At 40.0% G+C, this 27071-nt stretch overlaps 1 protein-coding gene across 11 annotated transcripts in view; it reads left to right on the top strand.

Annotated features, from left to right (window-relative positions):
• MAP7 (microtubule associated protein 7) overlaps positions 1-27071 on the top strand; it is a 108053-nt gene that overhangs the window by 25850 nt on the left and 55132 nt on the right. Inside the window, exon 1 of one of the 11 annotated variants that reach the window (XM_017737219.1) lies at positions 4584-4893. The exons of 9 other annotated variants lie outside the window; for them this stretch is intronic. In XM_017737219.1, coding sequence (XP_017592708.1) covers positions 4881-4893 — 13 coding nt within the window. In that variant the 5' untranslated portion in view covers positions 4584-4880. Of the gene's footprint in view, positions 1-4583; positions 4894-16013; positions 16066-27071 lie in introns of those variants that run through there. One more of the 11 variants, XM_017737217.1, reaches the window with a different exon arrangement.

Here is a 27071-nt window from a genome sequence, read left to right as displayed (position 1 = left end):
AAGTGACTGCATGTTCTTATTTTCAGAAGCTTTTTCTGTTGATGTGCTAAAATAATTTTGTGAGGACATTGAATCTACAGTGAAAGCATGTCGTGCCAGGAGACTCTTCTGCCCCATAATTGTGATTGTTTCCTGTCTACCAGAAGGCAAGCAGTTAAAATATCCTCTTTTCGGTTTAACATGTAAAGAACAGGAAAAAAATTGAATAAATCATGTATGATAAACACATATACATAAAATAAATTAATACATAAAATAAAACATGTATGATAAATAACCGATAGGCTAATTTATTATGGAGACATTTATAGACACAAGGGAAGACCAATAGGTGGTTCACGGTTGATTTTACAAGGTCTGCCTGGAGAGCCAAGTCATTAAGTGGGGCGGGGCATGTGTGGAGATGCCTCTTGTCTTTCTACTGCTCATCTGCCTAAAGGTGAAGCCTTGCCTGCCAGTGTAGGGCAATCCTCTGCTAATCTGGGGAAATCCATTTTGTCTCAGTCAGTTGATATAGGCAATGATCTCTTCACTCAGACTGAGCTTTCTTCCTCAGAGGTAACTTGGACGATAGCATTAGGAAGACAGAACATTGCTCTCTCCACTGCAGAGATTAGCTCTGGTCACACTCAGTATTTGACTGAGAAACACACACTTGTCAGTGCATCCAAAATCTGTTGAAATGAAATGGCTGAAGTTTATGAAGATCACTCTCTGATCACATTTTCTTATGCTGAAGTAATGACAGTTCTTTAGTCATCCACGGAGGTCTCTTGCCCTGTTGGCCTGATTTTTTGCTCATTGGTATGCATCATTCTTGAGCCTGTTAGCCTGGTGATCTCAACTCTTATGGATCCTTCTCCCCTTCAGGGCCTGTTCCTATGGGATTCTCTAAAGAAGGTCCCTGAAGAGCCTAAAATCAGCTCTCCTGAAGCCCATGGTTATAATCTTACTTGCTGCCCTGCTTCTTCCTCACCCAATAATGAACTCCACCATATCATGGTTGCTGCGGCCAAGGCTGCTCCCAACCTTTCACATCTCCAGCAAGGCCTTCCCCATTTGGTAGCATGAAGTCAAGCAGCACACCATTCCCTGTGGGATCCTCCACTACCTGTGCCAGGAAGTTGTCATAAGTGCTTTCCAGGAACCCTCTCTACTGTTAGTCTCTTCTTTGCTGTGTTGCCTCTTCAGCAGGTCTCAGGGTGCATAAAGTCCCCAACAAGAACTAGTGCCTGTGACTTTGAGGCTGCTTCAAGATGCCGGTAGAAGGGCTCATCTGCTTCCTTCTACTGATCAGATGGCCTGTAGCAAACACCCACAACAAAGTCTCTCTTACTGGTCTGTCCTCATCCCAAGACAGAGTTTCATACATGCCAAGTGTTGTCTCATATAGAGGGCAACTCTACCAGTGCATCTTCCTGCTCTGTTTCTCCTAAACAGCACATGGCCCTGCATGACAACGTTCCAGTCATCCCATCCCATGGGAGCTATCCCATCATGTTTCCATAACTGCGATGAGGTCAAAGCCCTGTGACTGCACACTGATCTCCAGCTCCTCCTGTTTGCTCCCTATACTGCATGCACTGGTGTACAGGCACCTTACTGAACTATTTGATTGTGCCAATATCCCTGTGGGGATGCAAAGGGATCCCCCGTATTCCTGTGTTGTGGTTACATCTTTGGCTGCTTGTGCTGGCTAGAGGTATTCCCTCTTTAGCCTCCTTCTACTTCCGTTACATCTTTGGCTGCTTGTGCTGGCTAGAGGTTCCCTCTTTAGCCTCCTTCTACTTCTAGGATGGTTGCTATAATTCTCCCCTTCCCACACCCAACCTCTGTTCAGCCTATGTCCCCATCCCCCTTCAAATCTAGTTTAAAGCTCTCCCAATGAGCCCTGCTAACTCCTGAGACAGACGGGGCCTGTTTGTTGCCAGCAGGTCCTGTGCAGTAGAAACTGATCTAAAACACTTAGCACACTGGTCTTTACTTGTTTACCTCTTCCAGCTTATAGTACTTTACATGCTCTAGAAAAAGACTGCTAAATTTTCTTATTCTTTTCAGAAAGAGAAGAGTAGGAAGAAATCCTATTTTAAAAACAATTCAGAAACTGATTAGGGGAAACATCTACAGAGCGTGGGACAGTACTCTTGTAACATCAACTCTATATATTTCTTTTCTTAAAACAAAAAAAAGCACATTTTTCTTTTAGCTGGTCTTTTCAAAGAAAACCTCTACCAAGTGTTTTAATCTATTATTTTTCTGTAATGTACACATATGTTCCAGCTCTGCACGGAAACAGCTTTCTCCCTTTTAACTCTCCCTTTTAAACTGAGCTAAAATAGCATCTATTAAAGATTAGCTTCAAGGATGGAAATTCATCTTCCTCCCTCTTTCCCACCCTGGCCTGTTATGAACCTTAGTGCCTAAGTTTTCCTTGCATTAGTGCTGCTCAATCTTTATGGCCTAAATGTATCTAGGGCATTCTGCAGCTACTCCAGCACACTCTGTGGCTATTTTTGGCAATGTAGCTTTTGTCTGGCAGAGAGGGATGGCATATGCTCACTGCTGTGCATGTGACTTGATTTAAAGGTGAATGATGTGGTTTTGTTTATGTATATGTATTTATCAGAATTTTTAAAAACCCAACTCTGTATAGTGTGGCAACCCGTACAAATTTAATACGCTTGGCTGCATGAGTTTTTATTCTCCCTTTTTATGTAATTGTATGCTCAGTGAACTGTGCGTTAGAAAGTGAATTAGCAAGTTAATTTACTCTACATGTCAGTGATAGAATAGCTTTTACATCCTCGGGCCATGTGATCTGAACTGTGTGTGAATGTATCAGAATACCCAAACACTGCTTTTAGAACCACTTTGGGGAGGAGTGTTGGTAGTTTAACCTGTTCTCTCCCAAGGGTTTTAATTCTGGTTTGCAGTCACTACCAGTGGGGTGTTTTTGGACAGGTTCTGAGTGAGCTGGGTTTTGGGTTTTTTTTGTGCACTTTCCATATTTCATATGCTGTACTTCAAGGGCACCTCTTGCAGAGCAAGTTACCTGCTCATCATCTGAACAAAGATAATAAAATTAATGATAATTAATCTTTAGTATTCGCAGTCGAAGGTAATTAACACACTCTGTTTTGAGTTTGCAACTCAAACTACATAATGTTTAGCAATCTACTTCCCTAATATTCCATAAAACTGTCAGGCTCAGTTTCATGGGAGCAGCTCTAGAGCCTTAGTTCCAGTTCCTACAACAGGGTAGCCAGTCCCCCAGCAAAATTTGGTTTCAGTTGTACCAGTTGTAGGACTGAGGGAGGATGTTTGCATCAGAACCAATAATTTGAATAAATGAATGCTAAAAAGAGCAGAGAATAGAAATGTTTTCGTCTCAAGATGTAGATCCAAGGTGTGAGAGGCTAAGTGCTGGTTAGTGCTCCTGGGATTTTCATTGCTGAGAGTATATGGGAAGGCTCTGACAGGACCACATGCTCAATCCCACTCTCCCAGGCTCCCTGGTTATATCATAGCCACATGGCTGCTTTTCACATTGCAGGACAGGACTTTGACTGCCTTTTTTAAGCTCGTGTGGATGGGCCAGCATGCAGAGTGGGTGGGAGAAGCCCTTGTGCCACATGAGTACAGTAGTTATTATGGCTTAGCAAATGGTTAGTGTAGAACCAGCATGTTTATTAGCTGTTGGAACTGAAATGGGAGGTATAAGGTTGCCATGATTTTGTTGGTGTGACAAGTCTGGTTTTAATTGTTTCCTAACAAAATATATAATGAGGGAATTGCAGGGGAGAATTATGTTTGGTCATATTACGTAGATGTGTGTTATGTCTTAGTGTAAAGTTCAACATGACATAGAGAAGGTGGCCGTGGAGCGTAGGTATTTCTTAAAATCTGGATTAAATAGGCTATTAGCATTTTTTTTGGGGGGGAGGGGATGAGGGAAGTTGTATAGCAGTTGCTATTAATTTGCTAGTAACTGATTTGCCATAATATTGAGCAAAGTGTTGACATTAATGACTCCATTATGATTGTTGAAAAGACTCGTGTTATCAAGCCAATAGAAACACATCAAGAATTATCCAAAAAATGTTAAAATGCCAAATAATATATTTAATACTAAAATCTTGGAAATGCCTAAGTAAACAATTTGCTTATGTACACATGCAAAAGTTCTTTAAAATTGAGGCCCCATCTCAAATCAGTTTTTGATCTTGAAATGCTTATTGGATTTTTTAATATTGCTGTAACTGATGCTTGCATTAAGCTGTTTGAAAAGGGGGGTGAGGGTGTGTTTTAAACAATTGGAGGGCTGTTCAAGGCAAACATGGAGGCTCCACTGTTTGACTTCTCCACTTTATTTGGAAGCAGGTTGGAGCTGGCTGACCAAGGCCTCCTTCCCAGGCAGTGTGTTTTGAAATAGGAAGTGGGGCAGTGTGGTAGACAGCTGCCAGCACCAATAACCGGTGGCTTGAGCTGCTTAACAGAGACTAAGCCCAAATCTATTGACGCAGAGCACGGGGAACTGCTCCGCAGACTTCTCCCCCCTCCCTGTCCTTCCATATAATCTCATGATGCTGTGGATGTGACAAACTCCATTTTGATCAGATGTTGGGCCAGAAATGCTGAGAGCAGCTCAGTTTTGACCTCAAAAGGATATCTTGATGGCATGCATTCTCCACACTTTCTGAAACTGCACCTTTTTCTCCTGTGACACCACCTCCTTTCTACTTCAGGTTTGCAAAATTGCTAGCCTGAATTTTTTAAATGTAGGCTGGGAGATTGAAGCCATGCATACGGGGTGACGTGGATCATGCTATGGATGCACAGTAGACCTCTGGGGTGCGAATGAGTGTTCAGTACTGAATATAATGGATGAAATAGGTAAGCACCTTGCTCTTCATATTTCCAGAAAAAGACCTTTTAAATAGCTTTCCAATTAAAATCTGTAAATGGAAAATGTTATCTCTAGTTGTGGGATGCATGTAGTGGTTTTCCTTTGTACTTTCACTTTATAATTAACTATAAGGAGTCTAACATGATGCAAGGGGTTGCAGAAGAGCAATCTGCTAACACATATATATTATTCTGATATATTCTCATATTCTGATTTTCTTTTTTTCAAGATAGATTATGAAAGTGAAGGTTTTATCTTTCTGTAGTACTTGCTGTTAATATCTAAGTAATTCATTGCTAATTGTTTTCTAAAACACCACATTACTCATTAAAGTTGACCTCTTGGTTGTAAGTAGCCATACTCTTGATATATAGTGCAGTTATCTACTTGTTCACAACATTGTTCTGTCTAATTAGTTGTAACTTCAAATCTGTGAAACAGGAAGGGGCCTGTTCGTCTGTAATGAAGTCTTTTACATAAGCTAGGGCCTGCAGTTGCTGAAACAGCTGCAGTGCAACATCCCAATTCCAAAAGTAGTAACAACTTTTGTATCAGAGTATTTCCTTTCCTTCACCCACTCTAGGCCAGACAACTGGCAAAAGATGTTCCGTGGTATGGAAGCACTGCCAGAGTTATTCCCTGAAGGGTGAATTAGTGGTGCTTTTTGTAACTTTTAATCTCTTTAGTTATTCAACTTTGTACAGGCACAATATGAAAACAAGAACATTATTTTGTATTTTCCCTTCTACCTCCATTTCGGTTACTTCTGTTGAATAAACACAGCAAAAATACTTTTAAAAAAAGCAAAAATATTAAAAAAAAAAACAAAAAAACAAATTTTTGATGAAGGCACTCTTTTTGCTGCTTCATTTTGTCATTCAGCATGTCTGACTTTTTGGTAGTTGTCTGCTGTGTTTACTCTGTAAACTTTGGGTTATGTCATAAGGGTGTCCTTTCTGTTTACTATGAACTTTCTCTGAAGTAATCACTTAATTGCTTTTTACTTCCTTTGCTCTAAGTGCTACTTAACATACCTGGAAGTGGCCTGAAATTGAATAGTAGCTTGATGCTATCGTGCTTTCTATGTGCAACACTTCCATCTGACCCTTATCTCCCCTCATGGATTGACAGCTCACAATCCCTGTACAGAGATGGTCCTTTTCATCATCCTCTGTACCCCAGGTGCCAGCTGCAACAGTGGGGTTTTTTTCCCCCAACAATTGTTGTCTGGCGTGTCAGACTCTAGAGTTAATGTGGAGAGGTGGAAGTCAACACAGATTCTGCAAACTGAGGAATGAGCACCTTCAGATGTTGCCTTATGTTGTGGTGCCTGCCTTAGCACACAGCAGTGACCAATAAGCCCTTGCCCATCACGGTACCATTCCAGAGGGCACAGCCCCAGCACAGGATGCATTTGTGCTCATTGAACAATTAGAGGTCCTAGTAAATGCAGCCTCATTTGATGTGTGCAACTTTCATTTGCTTGAACCATGGCTATCGCATTGGGATTATTTTGAAAGTGAATTGAGTATGAGGTTCTTTAATCTCCAAATCACGTTGTGAAGTTATGATGATGAATAATCTGGAGGGTTTTGAATTTATTAGTTAAGTGGGGCAAGTGAAACTTAGTGCTTCTGGAAATAAAGGGTTGCTAGCACTATCTGATGGCTTATTACTGTTCATTCACGCTTAACTATTTTCCTTGACTGTTATAAGAATTTCTCCCTTTTTTTAATTCCTGATCTTAGATTGCAGGCTTTTTCTCTTGGGAGCAGAGAGTTCAGGGAAGTGAAAAATGGGGATGCTGAACTGTGGAGTCATTGTGAGGGTAACAAGCAGCAAAAGTAAGCTGAGACCACCCACCTCACTTTAATTTCAAACATAATTGGGAACTTCAGATGTGAAAAGCTGTTGGTGTAATCTGTTGTATCATTGCCAAAATCTTTGTAAATTTAATTCATCTGAAATATTAATATTGGTTACCAAAGAAGTGGAATTCTGCAGCTATCAGATAATACTGGAAAGTAGAAATGGAAGTATAATATAGTAAGAAAATCATTATTGGAGGATGTGAACAGAGACAGAATTTTGCTATAAGGCCTTGACTGAATGAATTCAAAGAAAACAAGGCAAGTCTTTCAGCTGTTACAAATTAGGTTGATATAATTTCTTTACTCGGCTATTTAAAAAAATAAATGTAATAATAAAATTACCAAATTAAACAAGAAATTCCTATATTTTGAGGCTGTTTTAGTAGAAAAGAAGATTATATAGCTGCTATGGAATTCTTCAGTACTTAAAATAAGAAAATACTACAAAGTGAGGTTTTTTGACCTCTCTTGCTATTATCCAGTGCTGTCATGTACTTGTAAGCAGTGCTACAGAGTCAGAGCTGCTACAGTTCTTAAAACTTGTGTCCAGTGACCAACATTCGTATGGGAAACAAAAGCAGAGGTCAAGTCAGTGTAAAATGATGCAAGGGGGAGATGTACAGAATGTGGAGGAGCTCGTACATTCACAGGCACATTTCTATACGCACATCCTTGGGACCTGTCTTCCTGCCCCTCTGGCTTAGTTGAAAGCTGATCTGTACTAACAGAAAGTTGGCATTGAGTAGGGACAACTAAAGGTGTCATTCCTATGAAACAAAAGGTTTGTCATGACTTTCCAAAACTAGGGTCATGTATTGAAGTATGACTTCACTTATGTTCTTCCTGCTTGGGGTTAGGGAGGTTATGATATTACTGGGATGAGAAGTTCATCATACATCTCCAATAACTGAACAACTTATTTGATCAAATAAAAATGATAATGCTTCTTTCATTTGGTCTCTTTTTTCATCTACAAAGAAGATTGCACAGGTTTCTTGGAGTAAAAAGAAAAAGAAAAAATCCATAGATCAGAATATGTATGGAAAGTTTCCTTTTTCTGCCTAGGGAGATAGGATAGAAGTAATTTTTTGTCATGTATGCGGAACAAGTCACAGCTCAGACAGAAAGCAGATCAGCTCCAGGTATCTGAATCAAAACAAACAAAATTGTTGTGTTTTTTTTTTTCTAGGCAGTAAAAGATTTGAAATAAACATATTGCCCAGCAACTAAACATCTTGGAAAAAGACATTTATCCACCTGCCTGAAATATATACAGTGTTTGTTTTCTGAAAGTGTGCAGTCAATGCATGAAGCAAAATGAGACTTTCACATTTGGTGACAAATGTTCTTTGGAACTGTACTCTTCCTGGTTTTGAAAATTTTAACACTAAGTTGTCAAAATAAAAATGAAGCAGTGTTTGAAGTTCTGCCATATTTGAAATTATAATTATGCTATTAAATGAAAGCCTGAGGAGCTGAGACTTAGAAAGTGACTACACATGCTTCCTTTAGTCATGAATAATAAAAATGGAGATGATAATAAATAGCTGTTGCTTGTACTACTACTTTTATTAGTTTGGGGTTTTCTATTGTGTCAGAGGACATCAACAGACACAGCAAATTTACAGGGTCATGTAGCTTTGACTTTCAAGCTTAAGTGATATTTTTTAACACCAGGTAGCTGAAAAAGCATTTGAAATGAAACAAATGAATAGCTCTCTGCTATTTTAAATGTCTAGCACTTTAAAAAAATCCATATAATCCTCTTGAAACAGATGGCTACAGCGAGTTAAAATCCCATGCCAGGATTTCGGTTTTTACCTGGTACTGAAACCAATGTCATGACGCAGGAATGCATCACTGAAATTTGAGGTGAAAACTTATTTCAAAGCTGTTAAAAAAAAAAAGGGCTGTGGAGAACTGTGGAGTTCCTTTGGATATTGAGTTGGCTGTTAGATTTATTTCTTTTAGTTTGTGTTGTCTTTTCCAGACTATATTGGAATGTGGAAGTTGGTGTTAACTAAATTCACAACCTTTCCTTCTGTGAGAAAGGAAAAATAGGAAGCTAAAATCTTTTAACTTCAAATCCTGTAAATACTTGGGATGCCTAACTAAAGACAGGATTCCAACTGAAATTTTTTGTTGTTACTCTATGTCAGGGTAACCCAGGAACACTTTAGGAGAGAGGACTGAGGTGTGGAGAGGAGGATGTTTGTATTAGTCTTATCTAGAACTAAAACATGCATGTATTTTCTTTTTTTAACAGGCCAGTGACCTCTTTTACCTATAGAACTACAGTACTGTTTCTAGAGATGATGACAAAATGTTGGTGTTCTTGTCCAGATAACTGGAAATAATTTAATATAGCTGGTGATTAGTGAAAGGAGCACATACTTTGTCAGTGTGCTTGTTTCCTGCACTCTTTTCATTGTAAAAGGAGGCAAATGAATGGAAGGGTAAATTGTTGACACACATTTAAGTTTTTACAGTTAAGTCACTTAGTAGTTAACATTTTTATCCCTGGTGCATTCCAGCAGTTAACCAGAGATTAATTTGAGCCAACAGACAGAGAAGTAACAGCCTCTCCTTGAATTAACGTTTGAATTGCACTAAAATGTATTGAAACTTAATAAACACAAACCCCTGTTCTGACTGTTCTACTCTCTATTTATCAAGTGCACACAAGAGAATATATTGTGTTCAGCCGGGACAGGAGGAGTGCAGCCCAAGTTATAGCCTCGGCTGGGCAGTACCCACTACTCTGAGGATGCACGTGTGTCCTGGTTGTTCTCTGCCATCCATTCTCCATGAGTGCTCAAGCATGTGCACCTGCCTTCTCAATCAGTTTTGTTACCAACTGCAGTACTCAATGGGCTGCAAGTGCGTGAGTATTCACAGAGAGAGAAATATTAAGCAGCTTGATAGCAGGTAATAAAGGACCTGGACTGTAGGGTAGTGAAGCCTGGTTTTTGGATGTTTAATTTTAATGTGATGTCTTGAGATACATTCAGAACTTCCTTAGGCTTCCCTTGTTTCCAGTGTAGGTCATTCCTAGCAAACTGAAGGATAAAATGTATACTAGAATATAGAAGATTTTCAAGAGATGTTGGAGAGATTCTTTACTGAAAGCCAAATAAGTCCTTCAAGCTGGTAGCTCACAGTATCTGTTTTTTCTAAGGCTCCTACTGCAAAGCCTGCTTTAGTGTTTTTAGTTTATTGCTCTAATATGGGCAAATAGTGCTTGGAAAAGAGCAGCTTTGGCATCTTGGCAAGACCATACTCATGTGAAAATGTCTTAGTATTCTGGGAGTGTTTCTGCTTCCTGGTAAAATTTAGGATAACTCCGGGTGATTCTTAAGAAGGCATGTAGGAGGTGAGAGCTCATCTGTTAGATGCAGTCACTCAAGAAGCTGATTTTCTCTGGACTTCAGTGACAGGTTGCTGTTAGGCCTGTTGGCACATGCTAGATTTAATCTTTAAAAAGCTGGTGATGGGGCACAGTCAGATTTTTTTTTTTCTCCGACTCTACTCACTTTACTGAGAGAGCGTTTTATCTTGATGACATGCCCCTATTGTCAATTTCTTAATGCTGTTTTAGCTAGACTGTTGCATCAAACTGTGGAGCAAGCAAAGAGTATGAAGAGGGATACTGGGACAGGGAGTAGGTGGTTTGAATGTGTTACATCCATTAGGAATGTCCTGAACAAGAAGTACTGCTGCTGGGTCTGCCAGATGAGTAGTTCAGAAACTAGGTTATTGTGAAATAACTTGCTGCTGTTGCAGTCATGGATTATTTGTGTGTTTTTAGCTGAGGAAATACGGTGCATTTGTGCTAAAGCATGCCATTGTTTTGTGCCTTGATAAATACAACATCTCTGCTGCTTTGATCTGTACTTGTACAAAGGCAGAGGGATATGGTAGTCTTAGGGGGACAGATTTGGAGGAGGCACTCCAGTGACATTGTTTAATTAGATCATAACCAAGTCCTTCCCTCAGCTGTACGTAATGCAAAGGTAGCTCTTAATCATGCACACTTTAGTAGCCTGAATGCATATATGGAAGCAAAGGTGATATTCCATAGGACTACAGCAGACCTAAACAACCTGTAAAGGAGGCTGTGACGCTCAGAGCAGTCAATGAGTCTTTAGGCCCTTTCTGTACTTTCTGTAGTTTTCACAGTGGCCCAGTGAGACCCGGTCCCCCAAGCCTTGCAGTCAGCGTTATCAAGCTCTTTTTGCTTAATGAAGCTGTGTCCCCAGGCTCCCAGGGGCCTGCAGACTTATGCATGATGTAGTGCCTTCTGTGCGCTAGTTTGTCAGCCTGGAGTGGGTGATGTGCCCATGGTTTATGAAGCTTGTTCATCTGTCCTGGAAAAAAGCATTTTATGTATTCTGTCTAGTCCTGGTGAAATATGTGTATTTGCAATAACAGAAGCACCTGTAAAATAAAACCAAGGCAGGGAAATAGAGATTCGATTTATAAGGGTCTTTCCTCACTGCTTCAGCCTTGAAGCGGGCTGACACACTGGCCACAGAGCCCCTTGGGACCTGGTGGAGTGTGTATTAGCATCAACATCTGCCCCCTTTTTTGTTAGGCTGATACTTCTGTCCCCTGGGCATGCAGAAGGATGTGCAAAGGGTGAGGACAGGAAACAACACTAAGAAATTTGACTCTCTCTTTTCTCCTTCTAAAGCCTGAGCTCTGCTTTCTACTAGTTTTTCCCTTTAGAACGGTCTTCCTCATCATGTTGTGACTGAGCCCAGGGCTCCACATGCTAATGCAGAGGAAGTGTATTATTCGCTTTCCCTTCTGTAACTTTCTTAATTAACATTTTCATTGCTTAATCTACACGGCTCTGCCTGTGTGCATGCCTTCCCTTGTTACAGTCTCTGAAGTAAGTGATTTAAGAATTTGATAATAATGTACCTTGAAAAACTAATTTGTATAATCATCTTGCTAGATTCAAAACACCTGCTTGCTCTCTAGTTACTTTTTCTCTGTGGAAAGACTGGTATTATTGATGGCAAAATTGGGAATGGACTCAGTGTTAGCTTTTGTGACTTTGAGGACTGTTAGGGATTTCTGGAGCTGAAACTTCGTCACAGTAAATTTTCTCTACCTCATGGTTAAAATAGGAGGACCACTTTTGAGGAGGAGAACGAATTATTTCTTGTTTGTTGAAATGTTTAAATTTTCCAACTTAACCCAGTGTTGCCTTGCTCTGATCTCTCTGGATTTCTGCTTCAGACCTCAATCAGTATCACATGAAGGGCTTCTGAAAATCATACACTGTATGTCTGCCTGCATTTCAACACTCAAGTACAGCAATAATGTAACAAAGTCATGTCAGATAAAGTGTTGATATCGGCTCTAAAATGCAGTCTCAGATTAAAGCACTTCGGGACGGTTGCTGCTATTTGTTACATCGCTGTCCTCACACTCAGAAGAGTACTAATGATGTCGGTGGCACTTAGTAAGAGAAAATGTAGTTGTGAACACCTCTTCTACACAAAGAAAGCTGTGTAAACAAGTATACTGTTGCAGATGGTTTTATGAAGAAAAAAATCAACCCAAACAAACAAAAAACCCCAACCACAGATGACAGAGCTGCCAACTGTTATGTAAATACAGAGAAATCCTTAGAAATCTGCACTAAGATGTCTACATATTTAATACACCATTAAGCTCTTGGCCTTGGGAGGGAGGCCCGCAAAAGGCTTTTTCTCCATCTTCAGAGTTAGTAGTTCAGTAACTGTTTCTCAGCTGGTCCATTTAAGACTGAGTGCATGTAGTGAAAAGAACCCTTTCTTGGTTTGTGTGTGGTTCATTGAACAAGGTGGCTGCTTAAAAACAGGAGTGTTTAGTGTTATTCATCATGTCACCCTTTGCTTTTACCCCAACGGACCTTTCAGCTCTGCAGAAGGAAACACATGCAGTAATTAATCAGCCCATGCTTATTATTTCAGGTCACTTGCATGGTTTAGACAAAAGGAAGAAGAGGAACACAAATGCAAAATATTTTCCACCATTTGGTTTTAAGGGCAGGGTGGAGCATGGCAACATGGGCTGTCTGGTTTGTTACAGTGAGTTTTGGTGGTGTGCTGCCTGTGATGGTGTAGAATTATATGCAGTTGCCTGGGTGGCCACCTCTTAACAGAAGCAGCCAGAGCCACCTCAGGCTGCTGCAGCTATAGGGGAAGGGGCTGTCATATCTTCATTGGAAGGATTAAGGGCTTCGTGAGGCAGAGAACAAATATCTTGAGCACTTCTTTGTATTCAGAATGCTTTGTGGTAGGAATTGTTAATAGCTAGTGGTCCGTGGGACCCAGTATGATTCAGACCTCATCAGGCATGCAAAGTATCTGTTAAAAACAATACAGGATACGTCTGCAAGTAGTTTTACGAATAAATATGAAAAACATACATGTAACAGTATAGTTTATCATTTGTCCAGTGTTTCATGTGCTTAGGAATCTAAGCTCTCATAAGACTTGTTTTGAGAGCTTTTCTGGGGGGAAATGGTGGCTTGTCCTACAGTAGCAATTAGACACTGGTGAATCTGGGATAAATTTAAGACTTTCTGGATGATAGTACTAGAATTGGAGAGGCATTGTCTTTCCACTCAACTAGTATGGTTCCTTCTGATTTGTTCTTAGCTCAGAGGAATCTGGTTGTTTTCTGTTCCATCTGTCCTGGTAACTTGCCTTACTTTCCCATTTTATCATACGGACCTAGAATAGGAGTCTGTTCTGTGGCAGTTAGGGATTTGTCAGTCAGTTCAGATCCATCTCCGATGAAGAGTCTGAATGGGCTTAAATTTATGCGTAATGGTCTCTTGGCTTAAGGAAGGGTTGCAGATCTTCTGCATAGGAGGAAGTGCTTATAGGATAGAAGCTTTGAGTACTGCTATTGTGCAAAGAAGTTTTTAACGTATGCAAATAGGTTATTTAGCTTCCTACTGAAGATGCATAGCCTGACTCACAGTGGCACCTCGTGATGCGTGAACTACTTGGAGTACAGTGTCCTTCTCCCAGGTTGCTTACAGTCTCCTAATCATTACAATATCTAATCCCAGATTAGATGTTGAGGAAGAATAGTTTCCAAAGCCAGCCAGTGTTCTTTAGCTCCTGACCAGATGAGTCACTAGCATGTCCTTAAGAGATTTCCTTGGAACATCCATAGAAGATTATTGTTCTGGCAGAGATCTGAGTGCATCACACACAAATTCATGTCATCTAAATATAACATTAATTCTTCCAAGGGGAGATAATTTACAACCCTATTTTTTTTTTAATTTTTTACAATATTATCAGAATGATTGTCCTGAATAATCATATTCACTACATGTGATTTGGCATGTTACCTGGGTTTCTTTCAAATAGGGAATTGACAAGTGGTCTGTCCTCTTCAATAAAACTTCTATTCTTTTGAGGTAGAAAGACAATGGTTTTGGTTTAAAAACCATACTACTTTATTCCAGCATACATTCAGCACAGCTATGAGGGGAAGAATGAAGTGATATAAATTCTGCAAGTGCAAACAAATTGCATGTTTAGCACAATGTAATTGCATAGTCTAGTCTTCTACCAAAATAAAAATATTATTTTCCTGGCTTATCAGAAGTTAATAAAAGCTGGAACTCCTTAATTAATATTATTGTTTCACATTATTTTTCAACAGAATTCAGGAAAAAGATTTTGAACTCCCAACTCAGGATCAACTCTCATTGGTTTGTGAGATTGTTAGTGTCATCAAAATAAAGTCAAATGTAGACAAAATAAATAAAATAAAGGTGCAAATTAGTCTCTTTTCTTGCTACTGTTTCAAATTAACTTAAATAGATATAAGTATATACATACTTATAGTTGCTTCCAAGTCTAGATGTAGCAATAGCAGGAGGTTTAACTTGTATAGCTAAATTTAGACAGCTCTTAATTTGCAGAAGGGTAGGAGGAGATGACAGCTAGGACTACCTACTGCTAATTATGCAGGTATGACTATCAGTTCACTGTGACACTAATTACTGTTCATTTGTGTAGTTTGAAAATGTGTGGGTTTGGTGTTGGTTTTTGTTAGTGAATTTTGGAACTTTAAAAATAGAGGGTAATTCTCTTTTTCTCTGGCTTTGCATAGTGGCACTGATGTGGTGCTGCCTTGAATCAGGTGCTGTTGTTCAAGGTGGCGTAGAAATGCCAAGGAGAGATCTGTTCAAAGATCTGACAGATTTTGAAAGCTGTGTGGATGTTCAAAAATTGGCAAAGAATACTGATTCTCTTGATAAATAGTTTAAAAAATCAGTCTGTTGAAGAGCTGTGGTGGTTAGGATGCTTTGTATGCTTTACAGGCAGCCTAATTCCTGTCCAAAATTGTATTGTGTAAGGACACTGAGAAGAATAATAATTTATCTTATTGTGATGGCTGCAATCAGTTCCCAGTCATTCTGTTACTAAGACCTCTCTGAAGATCACATGTCTGTTTTCAACATAAAAAAGTTATATTCAGCTTTATGGTGTTGTTAGGCAGAAGATCTTGTGTATTTGTTGCTTAATTTTTTTTCAGAATCTATTTTTCTGCTTTCTGGGCCTTAAAACTGCTCTTGATCCCCTTCAAACATACTCCCAAACAAAGCTATTTAAAAGCTATGATACCATTTTCCCCACTTATCTGTTGTGATCTGTGCTGCAAAGCAGACTATGGACAGCAGAGTAAACACTCAGCGTGTGAGAGAATCCACCCCCAGGCTTGTTGTCAGGCCATGCATAGCATGGGACTTGTCAACTGAAGAGCATTGAGAGGTATTTCAGGCCCTTTACTGGATGAAAAGAGAAAAAAGAGAGTGGACAGCTCTCAGATCACTGAATATTCTGGGTTGGAAAGGACCCACAAGGATCATCAAGTCCAACTTTTAAGTGAATGGCTTGTACAGGGATTAAACCCACATCCTTGGTGTTTTTAGCACCATATGCTCACCAACTGAGCTAGTCTCAGGGTCTAAAGAGGAGGGACTGTGCTCTCTAATAAAGGAGTGGTTTGAATGGTTGGAGCTTGGCCTGGGGTGGGTGACGAGCCAATAGAAATGTTGGTGCTGCTGCCTTCAGGTAGCTGGAGAGAGCCTCAATCACAGGCTCACGGGTGTCTCTTAAACACTGTCCTGGAAGGGAAATGTAGCTGGGTGCTAGAAACCAGGAGGGGAGTTCAACACATTCCAAAACAATTCTTCATGCAGGTGATCAGTGAACTGACTAGGAGTCATGCTCTGCTGGACCTGCTGCTCACAGACAAGAACTGGTAGGTGATGAAAAGGTTGAGGGCACCTTTAAAGTGCTGTCTAGCTTGGTTTTGCAGTGTTTGTCTCTAGTTGCATCAGCTTTTTGGCATTGATCTTCCATTAAAAGCAGGAGAAGTGCTTGTTGGAAGTAAAAAGTGCTGACAATTTTATTTTGGTTTTGTTTGTTTCAATTGCAAAGCTGGCACGGCAATAGGTAAGCACTGATGAAAATAAGTTAGTTGGCACTCCAGTTGTTGGAAGTAACATTTTAAAGTGTTTTGGACAGAAACAGAGTGCATCTTGTTATTGTGTCCTCTATTGTATAGTTGTGATATGAATCCTAATTGTTCAGAGCCTGGTCAATGATGTTCTGCTTGGCTGTGCTTACCAAAGGGCTGTGAAGCAAGGTGATCTCTTACACAGCAGCATCATGCTGCAGTGTGATTGACTTTGAAACGTTCATTGTGTTGAATGAAGATAAACCAGTAAGGTGGACTTGGATGATGTATTTTAGTCACATTCCATAGGGCTTTAATAATCTTGTAGCCTGGAACCTCACTGGTAGTGAGCTACTCACTGCCCTAAAAATACTTTTAGGAAGGATTGAAGCAGGTTCGATGAGTTCTGTCTCCCTACGGAATGGCAATGCACATGGGCAAGGCTTAAAAGAATAACCTTTTAGATAAGTCCATTTGCACCCTAAAAATAATTTTTACAGTGCAATACAGAGAGCCCAGGAAGTGCTTAGTACTAGCCTGATGCCAGCAGTAACTGATCTATGTGGTCCCAAGTTTATGCAACAAAACCTGGTGTGTGTCTCCCAAATAAGCAAAAATGTTATAATTTAGTCCAGCCAGGAAGGGGAGTGTGGGGATCCTGCAGGTAATTTCTGGGAACCCTTGCATTGTTGGTATGGAGCCAGTTCCGTTCAGTGGTTGCACACAAGAAAACTTAATGGCTCTGGCAGCCAGCCTCCCAACCACTCTCTCTGTGAGCAAAGTGAAGGGCTGGAGGACAGTGCTTGAGTGACTTACCTGAAGATGAAGCAGCCTCGAGCACTTTTCCATCCCCACTTCCCCTGTTCAGGGCAAAAAAGGGAGGTGTAGTCAGCCTGTCTGAAGTTACTGGACCTGCTACCAATGGCTATCAGGCATCCAGCACGGGCTGCCTGCGCTTCCAGAAATACACCTCCAATATGGTGAACAATGCATTTCTGCATAGAGTCCAATACTATGATTGCAGCATTATGGTGCTCAGCTATTTTCTTCTCCTGTTGTGTAATGCATATATTTCTGTGAGGCTTCTTTTTATTTGCTGAAGTGGAATACTTGATGTGCATTAGAGAGCAATACTTTGAAGTATTGCACTGACATAAGTCACTTGCAATAAACACTGTAATGAGACACAGTCCATTTTTTTTCTCTCTTTTGGTTGACCAAACACAAGAATCAGAACCATGAAGATGGTCTAAACCAAAATAAATCCTAGAGGTATACTTGGTACACTAGAGCTTAGTCTAGCCATTCTTGTAAAACATTTACTACTTAAAGGCAGGGACACAAAATATATAAAATATATATAGAATGTTCTAAATGTTATAAAATGCTATCTAAAATATTATTAACAAGTCCTTATTGTTTCTGGGGTCAAATTCAAAGACCTTTCATGAAATGAAATGTTTAGCTTTGCTATCAGAGTGATTGGAATCTTTCATCTTTGTTGGTATGTCTGTCAAGGCTAGGCTACTGCAATGAAGTATGTGGCTTAGAGGTCTACATTCTTTGTTTTCTCAATCTGCAATAAAGAGGAAGCCACTTTATTGTATTAAAGAGCTGTAATTCCATGTAGCATTTCAGTGATGTTGTAAAATCAAGATGTTTTGCATAATAAAATAACCCCAAGTGAGAATTTTATCCTTCTCATGCTTAATTTGAATTTTACAAGGCAGAAGGCAAATAATAAAGGTTGCATAACATTCCCCCTTTAAAGAGTCTTGTTTCAATCTCTTTACAACTCTGATAGATTTAAATGGTTTGGTCTCTATTTCTCTTCTGCCAGGTTCTCTCCCTCCTTTTTATTTTGTTCATTGTCAGCAAATGGACCAATTGCTAAAGAATTAGGCCTGGGAAAGCAATAGGGACTTTTTGCTTCTTGAAAAAAAATCTTAATCTTACTATCAGTCTCAAGGGATGGCTTAAGGCCACAATGCTTTAATGAAAAGATTTGAAACTGGGTACAGTATGAATTTGGTTTTAGAGCTATGCCTCCTCCTGACCTTATGAAAAGCCATTCAAACTAGTGACATAAAAAGTCACAGCTAGCTCATGCCGGTCAGGGATGCATTCAGCATTTGAGTGTTGTGTTTTTGTCCAGGATTTTTGGCTGAACTGGGGCAGCAGCCTTTCCTCTCAAATGCTTTGGGCCAATCAGTGTTCGAATTATTCACGATCCCCATGGAAAGAGTTGAGTGTGGTCCTCCCTGGAGCTCTGGGGTCTGAGGGGAAGCAGCCAGGGAAAAAAAGTCCCGGTGTCTGCAGGCAGCTTTGGCGCCAGGTGCCCCAACTAGGAGTGTAGAGGCTTGCTTTTCTCCTGTGCTGCCCAGGTGCTGGCTGCTTGGGTTTGCAGGAAAAGTGATGTGATGCCTCTAGGGAGAGGTGGGCATGAGGACGTGTTTGGGTTAGAACAGTGCTGCCCAGAGAACTACAGGGGTAAAAAGGAGACAGGCAAGAGAAGAGACTTGCAGTGTAGCAGCTTCAGGAGCAGAGAAGGAGGTTGAGGAAACATGGAGGGGGATGTAATATGAGGAAAGGGTCCAAAGATATCGTTCAATAGGATAAGAGGAACAGGAGGGCAGCTAGTGGAAAGGAATTTTGCTGGTATGTAAAGTTACCTATTTTTAATGCTTGTATGTTTTTAAATTTAGGTGACTGCTACATGTCAGTGCATTATGCAAGCTTTTGGTTAACTTTTCGGGTTTCAAGTCCAAGCACTGAAAATTTAGGAAATCTCAGTGTAAAACTTGACCCTGCAACTTGATTTAATACAACATATACATGATGACATACTATCAAATAATTAAGCATGTGATTGTGCTATTGAAATTTAATAGCCCTCCCATCAGTAAGGCTAAATAACTGTGAATGAAGTCAGGTTTTGATCTATCTCAGTAGTGCTGCATACCTGATCATCCCTGTGATGACACAGCTTAATGGAAACTTCAAACATCTTCTGAGAGTTTGTAGTTTAGTTACTAGAAACAGTCCAAAAGCTGTTTGTGCATGTCTTAATATTAAGAATGAGAGGCAAAATACTGAACACTGGAGGGTTTTAGTTTAAAGTAGTATCTAGGTTTGGTTTTTATTCTTGAATACTTGAAACTTGGTGCTAAATAGGTTTTTTTTTTATTATTATAGCATATTGCTGTATTTACTCAGATGTTTTTCATTGCATATTCTGTTGCATCATCACTATAAAGCAATTAAAAATTAGACCTGAAAAGCAAGGCAACAACTTCAACACTTATTCTATGTTTTCTCTGTTAGACACAATCCAAACAGCACCATGGTGGCTTTTATCCACATAACTAAGGCATCAAATACAATGACAGTAATACTTTTTTTCAAGACCCTCTTTGATTTGTTGGATATACAGACTACCTATATATATATATATATATATCTATATATATCTCAAACTAAAAGCAGTGGAAGGAGGTCAGGAAAGACTTATGTTACTCCTGTTAGGAAAACAGACCAAGAAATGTTTGGTTTGATTTATTTTCTGTAGCAGCCCATTCTTACTTGTGTTTTTTCTTCAGAGGACTTAATTTTCAGTGGTTTTTGTAACCCAAATATGGCTGAATCCTCTCAGACTGGTTTTGAAATTGTGGAATGTCCTTAAAATAAAAGCGAGTCAGTCAGAGACAAAAGATTTCTCTGAAGACTGTAGAGGGGGGAAAAAGTGAAATATATGTCTCCAAAGGCTTAAGAGCTTCAAATAATGGCAGTCAGGCAATCCAATCACCAAGAGAGCTAACAAGCAATTGCTTGGAAAGGCAATCACACCAATGCTTAAGGAACTAAAAGAGAACCTGCATGGACTTGGAATGTTATACGCTTTTATGATGTATGAAGAGCTGTTGTAGTACTGGACTTAGGGCAAATGTTTGTGCTTCCAAGAGAGTGGTCTGTGTCTGAGAGAAATCAGCTGCCCATGGAGATTCTATAGAGAAACAAGTTTTTATTTTTTAAAAGACTTCTGCAGGTGGTGCATTTGTGTGGACAGTGTGGGGTGTGTATAAAGACAAGATGCACTTTTTAGCGGTGTGACACTCAGCCTCAGGTCCGAGAGAGAACCTGAGTAAAAAATATACTTTGGTTTTGATGATGAATTTTGGTGATGAATTATTCTTGTAACACAAATGCCAAAGAGCTCTAGTAACCATTTGATGTATTCACAATAAAGACTTTTTAAAACTAACCGTTGGTGTTATTTAAAGATTGCATGTAAGTACCTTCCTATTGAAATAATATCCTTGCCTTTCTAAACACATATTCATTTATTATAATTTTTCCAAATACATGGAGCTCAGGAATTATTGTTTGTGCAGACTCAGTTCTGTGCATGGACTGTTGTAATTAGCAATTAGATTCTGCTGCCTTTCTGCCAAGCAATACGTAGCTCCTCAGGAAGCTCTATTTCCTGACAGCTGGACAGCAGTAAAGAACGGCTCCCTGAACTGAAAATAAATTTTCCAGTTTCCTATGATGTTTACTTTGAAACACAAGTTTTCCTGTAAGTGGTGTCTTGAGAATCTTGTTGAGCTCTTGGCTGCTATTAGCTGTATTTGTCTTCTGCCTCCTTAAATATGATGGTGTAGGCCTGGCACAGCTTTTATTTTTGACAGTGATTGAAGTGATTAAGGATAAGTCATGCAACAGAAATACATTTTCTTAAGTCAGTGTTTCAGCTCTGTTCCCTGCTCAGCAGTGGTAGGAAACCTTCCTTTTTGCTACACTGTTTCTGTATATATGTATTTTGCACCACACTAAGTGCTTGTTTTATTTAGCTTGCAGTCCATAGGATATATCTTTTATATAAAGAACAGGAGAAGAAACAGCAAATGGAGTGTTGCACTTGCTCTGAGTAGTTACAGCATCCCTTCCAGCAAGGCAGAGGCAGGCTACCAGAAAACTGCCTGTTTTCCTCAGGCAAGAGTACTCTGAATTAGAGTAATGGCTTGAATGTGTGCATCCAGGAGCTCAACTGCTAAATAACAGCCCAGAGTCTTTGTAGTTTTAACTGTTTCAGAAATAATTGTCTGTCCAGAGTAGCTTATATAAACAAAGCCTGGCTTCTGTGAATCTTCCTGCTGTCTTTACTTGAGAGGTGGTTGTTGCTATAGCAACTTGCAGGCATTATTTGTGTTTTATTTTTCTGAGGCTGGAAGGAGGACTCGGAACATCTCTGCAAAATTTGAGCTGCAGGGAGCATTCCCCAGGAAACCCTGAAGCAGTGAAATGATTACCTATGTTACTTGTATTGATCTCACTAACATATAGGTAGTCTAGAATTTATCTCTCTGGAAGAGAAATCCCAGCAAATGTGCCAGGCATAAATCTAAGTGGCCTAAAGTGTTGCTGTGTGAAGATAATTAGGTACCAGGAGCAGCATAGCTTTTCAGCCAAGTCAAGCTCTGCAGTGGAGCCTGGTATTGACACGGCTCTCCCACGTTCAGTTCAGGGTGCCAAGTCAGGAGCTGAAACCCACATGGCAATGAACTTTTTCCTTAGTAAACAAGGTTGTGGTACTTCATTATTTTATTTAGAAGCTGCATCTTGCAGAAAACTGCTCCGCTTCTGTAGCCAGTTATAGCAAATTTTACGCCATGTTCCTTTGCATGGACCACTAAGTGCCTTAGCCTGTTAGCATTAAATAATACTTCTTCTTTTCCCCCTTATCCTCTATTCTTGTGTTTTGAACATCCTAATTTTTACTCATTCTCTGGTAAAAGATTTATAAGATCTCACCAAAGGCAGTTGTCAGGGCCGGTGCAGAGCAGTTTATTGGGAGTTGGCCTGTGAAACTAAACCACAATGGGCATGAAACACTTTCAGTCTAAGGCCACTTGTCTGTTTGTGCAAATGTACTTCTATTATGGCTGACTGTAAGATGAAAATAGCCACTAAATCAATAGGCTGGGTTGAAATTATCCTGTTTCTCTTCTTGTGATGAGTAACCATTTGTTCCCTCCCAAATGAGGTAATTGAACAAAGTTACTCTTGCAACCCAATCTTCTTCACAGGCGCAAAAGGATGAGACTGAAGATGCTTTTAAGCATTACTGGATGGAGGCCAGGAGTTCACTTAGTTCAGCAGACACAGTGATTCTGAGTTTAAAGTAATTGAAAGCAGAGGAGGGGAAATCTTGGATAATGGATTTCTCTTAAGATTTATTGTAGGTATCTTTTAATAGGGATGGGTAGTGAGGGAATTGTCATTTGTGTGGCAGGTTAGTAACTTGGAATCCAGTGAGAGCTGCTGTACTGTTGGTTGAAGCTCTGTAGAAAGAAAGTGGTTGGAGGTACCCAGAAGGTCAGGGAGATGGTGAGTGTATTCTTAAAGCAATGCAGTGGGAGAACTGTGTTGTACTCTCACTTGTATAGCTGTGTAAGGTGGCAGTGCAGAGTAACCAAAGAAAGAAGGCTCTGAAGGAGAACAGTCCTATTTTTGAACTTTCGAATGCTTAGAAAGTTCGTATCACTTCATTTTTTAAGTGTCTTATGCCTCTTGCAGCTGCTCTTGTGTGTGTGGGAAATGCTAGAAGTACCCTAGTTTTAGAGTATGCTTGCAGTTGCACACACAGCAGAGAGAGATTATGAAAGCAGAAAAAAAGCTACTGAAATCCATCTCTTCTATATAATGCTCAGAAAGCCAGTACCTATCTGAATTTTTTCCCTGTGGAAAACAGTTCTAAAACCTCATTTGTTTCCATGGTCTAAACCTCACCTGGCAAGGGCAAGGCTCAGCATTCAGATGTTGGTGAAGACAACATGTGTTTGTTCTTACACGGGGCACACTGAGACTGCACTTGAAAATGGTCTGCAGGTGTGGGGATGTTCCCACCAGGCAACAGAATCACTTGGTTGCTGTAGAAAGGAATTAATCACTGTGATACAGAAAAACAGTAGTGCCTTGCTTTTGAATGATCAGTATGCTGCCATGCATGAAGAAATTCTTCACCATGAGGATGGTGAGGCACTGGAACAGGTTGCCCAGGAAGTTGTGGATGCCCCATTCTTGGAAGTGTCCAAGGCCAGGTAGGATGTGGCTTTGAGCAACCTGATCTCTAGTGGAGGGTGTTCCTGCCCATTGTAGGGGGGTTGGAAGTTGATGATCTTTAAGGTCCCTTCCAACCCAAACCATTCTATGATTTATTCTGTGGTTCTGTGGTGGCAGAAGTACCACTATTATGGGTGTACTCTGTCTAAAACATGAAGTCACGGGGACGATAACTATGAACTTCAGTGCGCAGGGAGCTAAGTCGGTAGAGTTGAAAGGATAGATGAAAGCATGAGTGTGCACTGAGTTCAGTGGGGGTGTGGTGACTTGTATATGTCAGTGGGGTGGCAAGAAGAAAACACTGTCAGTCTGGAAAGCTCTGTGTTGGTGGGAGTATCCTAAATTAATTGGTAGATACTGTTCATTTTGTGACATACTCATTTAAATTAAAAATATGTATTGCATCAAAAGAATGTTTCATTTTATTTTACTTTGGTGGGGAGAAGTGATTATGTCCTCTTTTTGCAAATCTGAGACCAAAGAGATTGCATTGTTTTCAAAAATTACTATATCTCAAGATCAAATTGCTCAATAGAGCAATGTATAGCAAAGTATCCATTTTCCCCTTCTCTCCATGCCCACATTCACTTTACTGCAGTTGCTGTCTCACTAACACTCACAGGCTGCAATATACTTTGATCATTGTGCCCTCTGAGCAAGGATATCAAATAATGGATATCAAGCAACTCGAGTTGCTTTCTGCAGCCAAGCAATCTCACCTTGGAATCAGTGTGATATAGAAAGCAGGCTGGTCTGTGCCTAACTCTCCATTTCTCAGCAGTAGGTGTAAGCTTCATTGTGACTTGGAATTACTCACAGGAATTACCTCATAGTTTGAAGAATGATCTCTAGTTGAACTCCAGAAGAGTTTTTCATCTAGAAAATTGTACAGGTGCTCCATTTCACATAATCTCTGAGGTGACCTTCCATGTACAACTACTGCAGCAAAACACTGACACTGATCCTGGGTATGGGAATCTGTCTGACACTGTGGTAGCAAATGCTGCCTGCAGCAGTGAGAAATCTGAGGAGGAGAAGCAGCTGGTACTCTTGCACCTTTGCTGAAGGTGTTTGCCCTTGTATAACAGTCTCACAAATAAATCACTGCATCTTGCACATTGCCTGCCTTTGGTGTTTGAAGAGCACATGGCCTAAGACAGGCTGCACAGCACAAATTGCTGGCTGTCTGGAACTGAGGTTGTCCTGCATGCCCTCAGGCAGTGGCATTTCAGCTTTCATTTTGGTGATGTGTAATTAAAAATCTTCCATTCACTTGTCTCATCTGCATCTGGGTGAGCTTGCCAGCCTTCTGGTCAGCTGCAGACCTGGCTTCACAGCACAGGCTTTTTCAGCAGAAAACAGGGACCTTTTTTCCAGGGATCCTTTAATGTTAATATCCTTGTTTAATATTGCAGTAAGATGATGAAATAGAATTATCCAGAGGATATGAGTGTCAACTTTTTAAAAAATGCTGTTACAGACACTCTGTTCCTTTTATCATCCTTAGGAGATTCTAAGACTCTCCCTACCAATGCACTTGGTTTGGTATCTTCTATGTTATTTAATATTTTAGGATACAATGCTTTTTAAAGCTGACATAGTCAGCCAAAAGTAATCTTTTATAAATATGCATTTCCCAATGGAACAGTTACACAAGTTTAATCTTTAAAAAAAAAAAGAAAAAGTTGTCCCTTTCCCTAAAGCCAGTTGCATCATCCAGGTTTATGTCTGCGGATTCTTTTCAAAGAAATCTATTAATGCTTCTGATTTTAATGTTTTGCAGTTGAGTGCTGAATTAGCTGTGACAGTTTTAAATCATCTGTTTATCTTTCTAGTCTACAATATGATGAAAACAATGGCAACTTCTATACCATTCCATGAGTAGTAATCACTAGTGCTGGGGGAGTTTTCATTCTGCTTTGCTCAGCCAGGACATTAGAGATGAGGAACATTGGTAACAGCGCTTTGTTTGGCAACTCTGATGGTAGACTTCTATGATGAGTGCCAGAGCAAAAGGAACTGGTCTGGTCACTGCAGCTTGGTGTCATATAATTTATTTATATTTGCAAACCAGACTGGTAAGTTCCACACTGTTGGAAGTATGAAAAGATGTACTAAAGCATTAAGCTTTTAAGAATTGAAAATATTTTAATATAAAATTAATTAATAGGTGTGTTTAAATAAGGCATGAATAAATAAGGCATGGTTCAGTGAATAGAAATGAAACAGATACTCTGTCTGTCTTCTGACTCAAACCTCTAACTTGCAATCGTACTTTCTAAGTACTGCTGTTTAGGCTGTAAAAGAACAGGCATTTTTCCATTTTCTAATGACGGAAATTTCTTAAAGTTTTTATCTGAAATTGTGAAGACTTGTATTACCTGAATTAAAAAAAAAAGCAACCTGATCTATAGTCTGGAAGTACTCTCGCTTCACCTTAGTTCCGTCAGAAATCACTTCAACCTACTTCCCTTAACAAGAGAATCTGAGTGTTGACATCTAACCAAAATTAGGTACATGTTTTCATTGTTTCAAAACAGAAATCTAGATTTTAGTTTTAGAACACTGGAGTGCATTAGATCCAAGCCTTCTGCAGAATTCGTGCAGTTCTTACTGTCTCACTGCTGTAGTAGTTGGGAAAACCTTGTAAAGCTCCTGAAATATAATTTTATCAGTGTTAATTAGAACAAAAATTTGTTACAAAAAGATTTTTATTTGATGGTATAGCCCTACCCATCCTGCCTAGAGTTTTCTGAAGAATTTAAATTAAGAAGCCTGAAGGAGTTGGTTTTGATGTGTTTCTATTTTGCTTCTGAAGTGGTAGCTCTGTTAGAGAAATCTTACTAGTGCTTCCTTTGAACCTGGTGTTCACTGCTTTCAAGAGGGCTTGGAGTTTTTTGGGTGGAATGGAGTGTGGACAGTATATGTGTAGAGTTTCCAAGCTGATGCTTCAATTCCGTTCCTCTCTGTATGCTCTTCCCCAAAGGATTAACCTGAAAGAAGGGCAGTACACCATCAGTGTCTTGGTTTCCCCATTCCCTAGAAAGCTTACATCTCTTGAGAGCAAGCTTCTGCAAAATGCATGTTGAAGTTGTGCCTCTCCTTGTCTCTCCTGCAACCTAGGTCCTACAGTCCTCAGATACTTCCCTTGTTTCCCATCCTGAGCTCAGTCCCAGCACTGCTCTGAGGAACCTTCCTGGAAGCACCAGGAAGCTCTTTGTCCTGAGTGAATGTGAGCAGGGGTTTGTTACTGTGCCCTTTTGCTCCTGTCCTCAGCAACTGCTCAGGGAGCATCTGCCAACTACCAGGACAGCACATCTGCTACACAGGAAGGGCTCTGCAGCAAGGGCTTTAAAGGATGAAGGTTGCTTCAAAATGGTCTGTGAATAGGAGCTGACTGCTGTCAGGCTGCTTGCTCTTTGGAAGCCAACAGCAACCCACAAGGCACCATTTATTACTTCCTGCACAGAAGGGAAGTTTTAAGTTGTTGAAGAAGGGGAGAAAAGGAGGAGATTTTTTATATTGATAAAATGCTGATGCTTAGTTCCTGTGCTCCTGCATGGTCTAAGGGTCAGAGTAACTGTCTTGGACACAGCTCTTCTGTGCCGTATGTACAAATGGGTTTTGGTGATGAGAGAAGGAGATGGTTTGGTTTTGTGTTCAAACTGTTGTGTTTGGGTCTCTAA

Source organism: Corvus brachyrhynchos, unplaced genomic scaffold (genome assembly GCF_000691975.1).
Source record: "Corvus brachyrhynchos isolate BGI_N302 unplaced genomic scaffold, ASM69197v1 scaffold6, whole genome shotgun sequence".
Classification (NCBI taxonomy): Eukaryota; Metazoa; Chordata; class Aves; order Passeriformes; family Corvidae; genus Corvus; species Corvus brachyrhynchos.
This window is presented reverse-complemented; position numbering and strand designations above follow the sequence as displayed.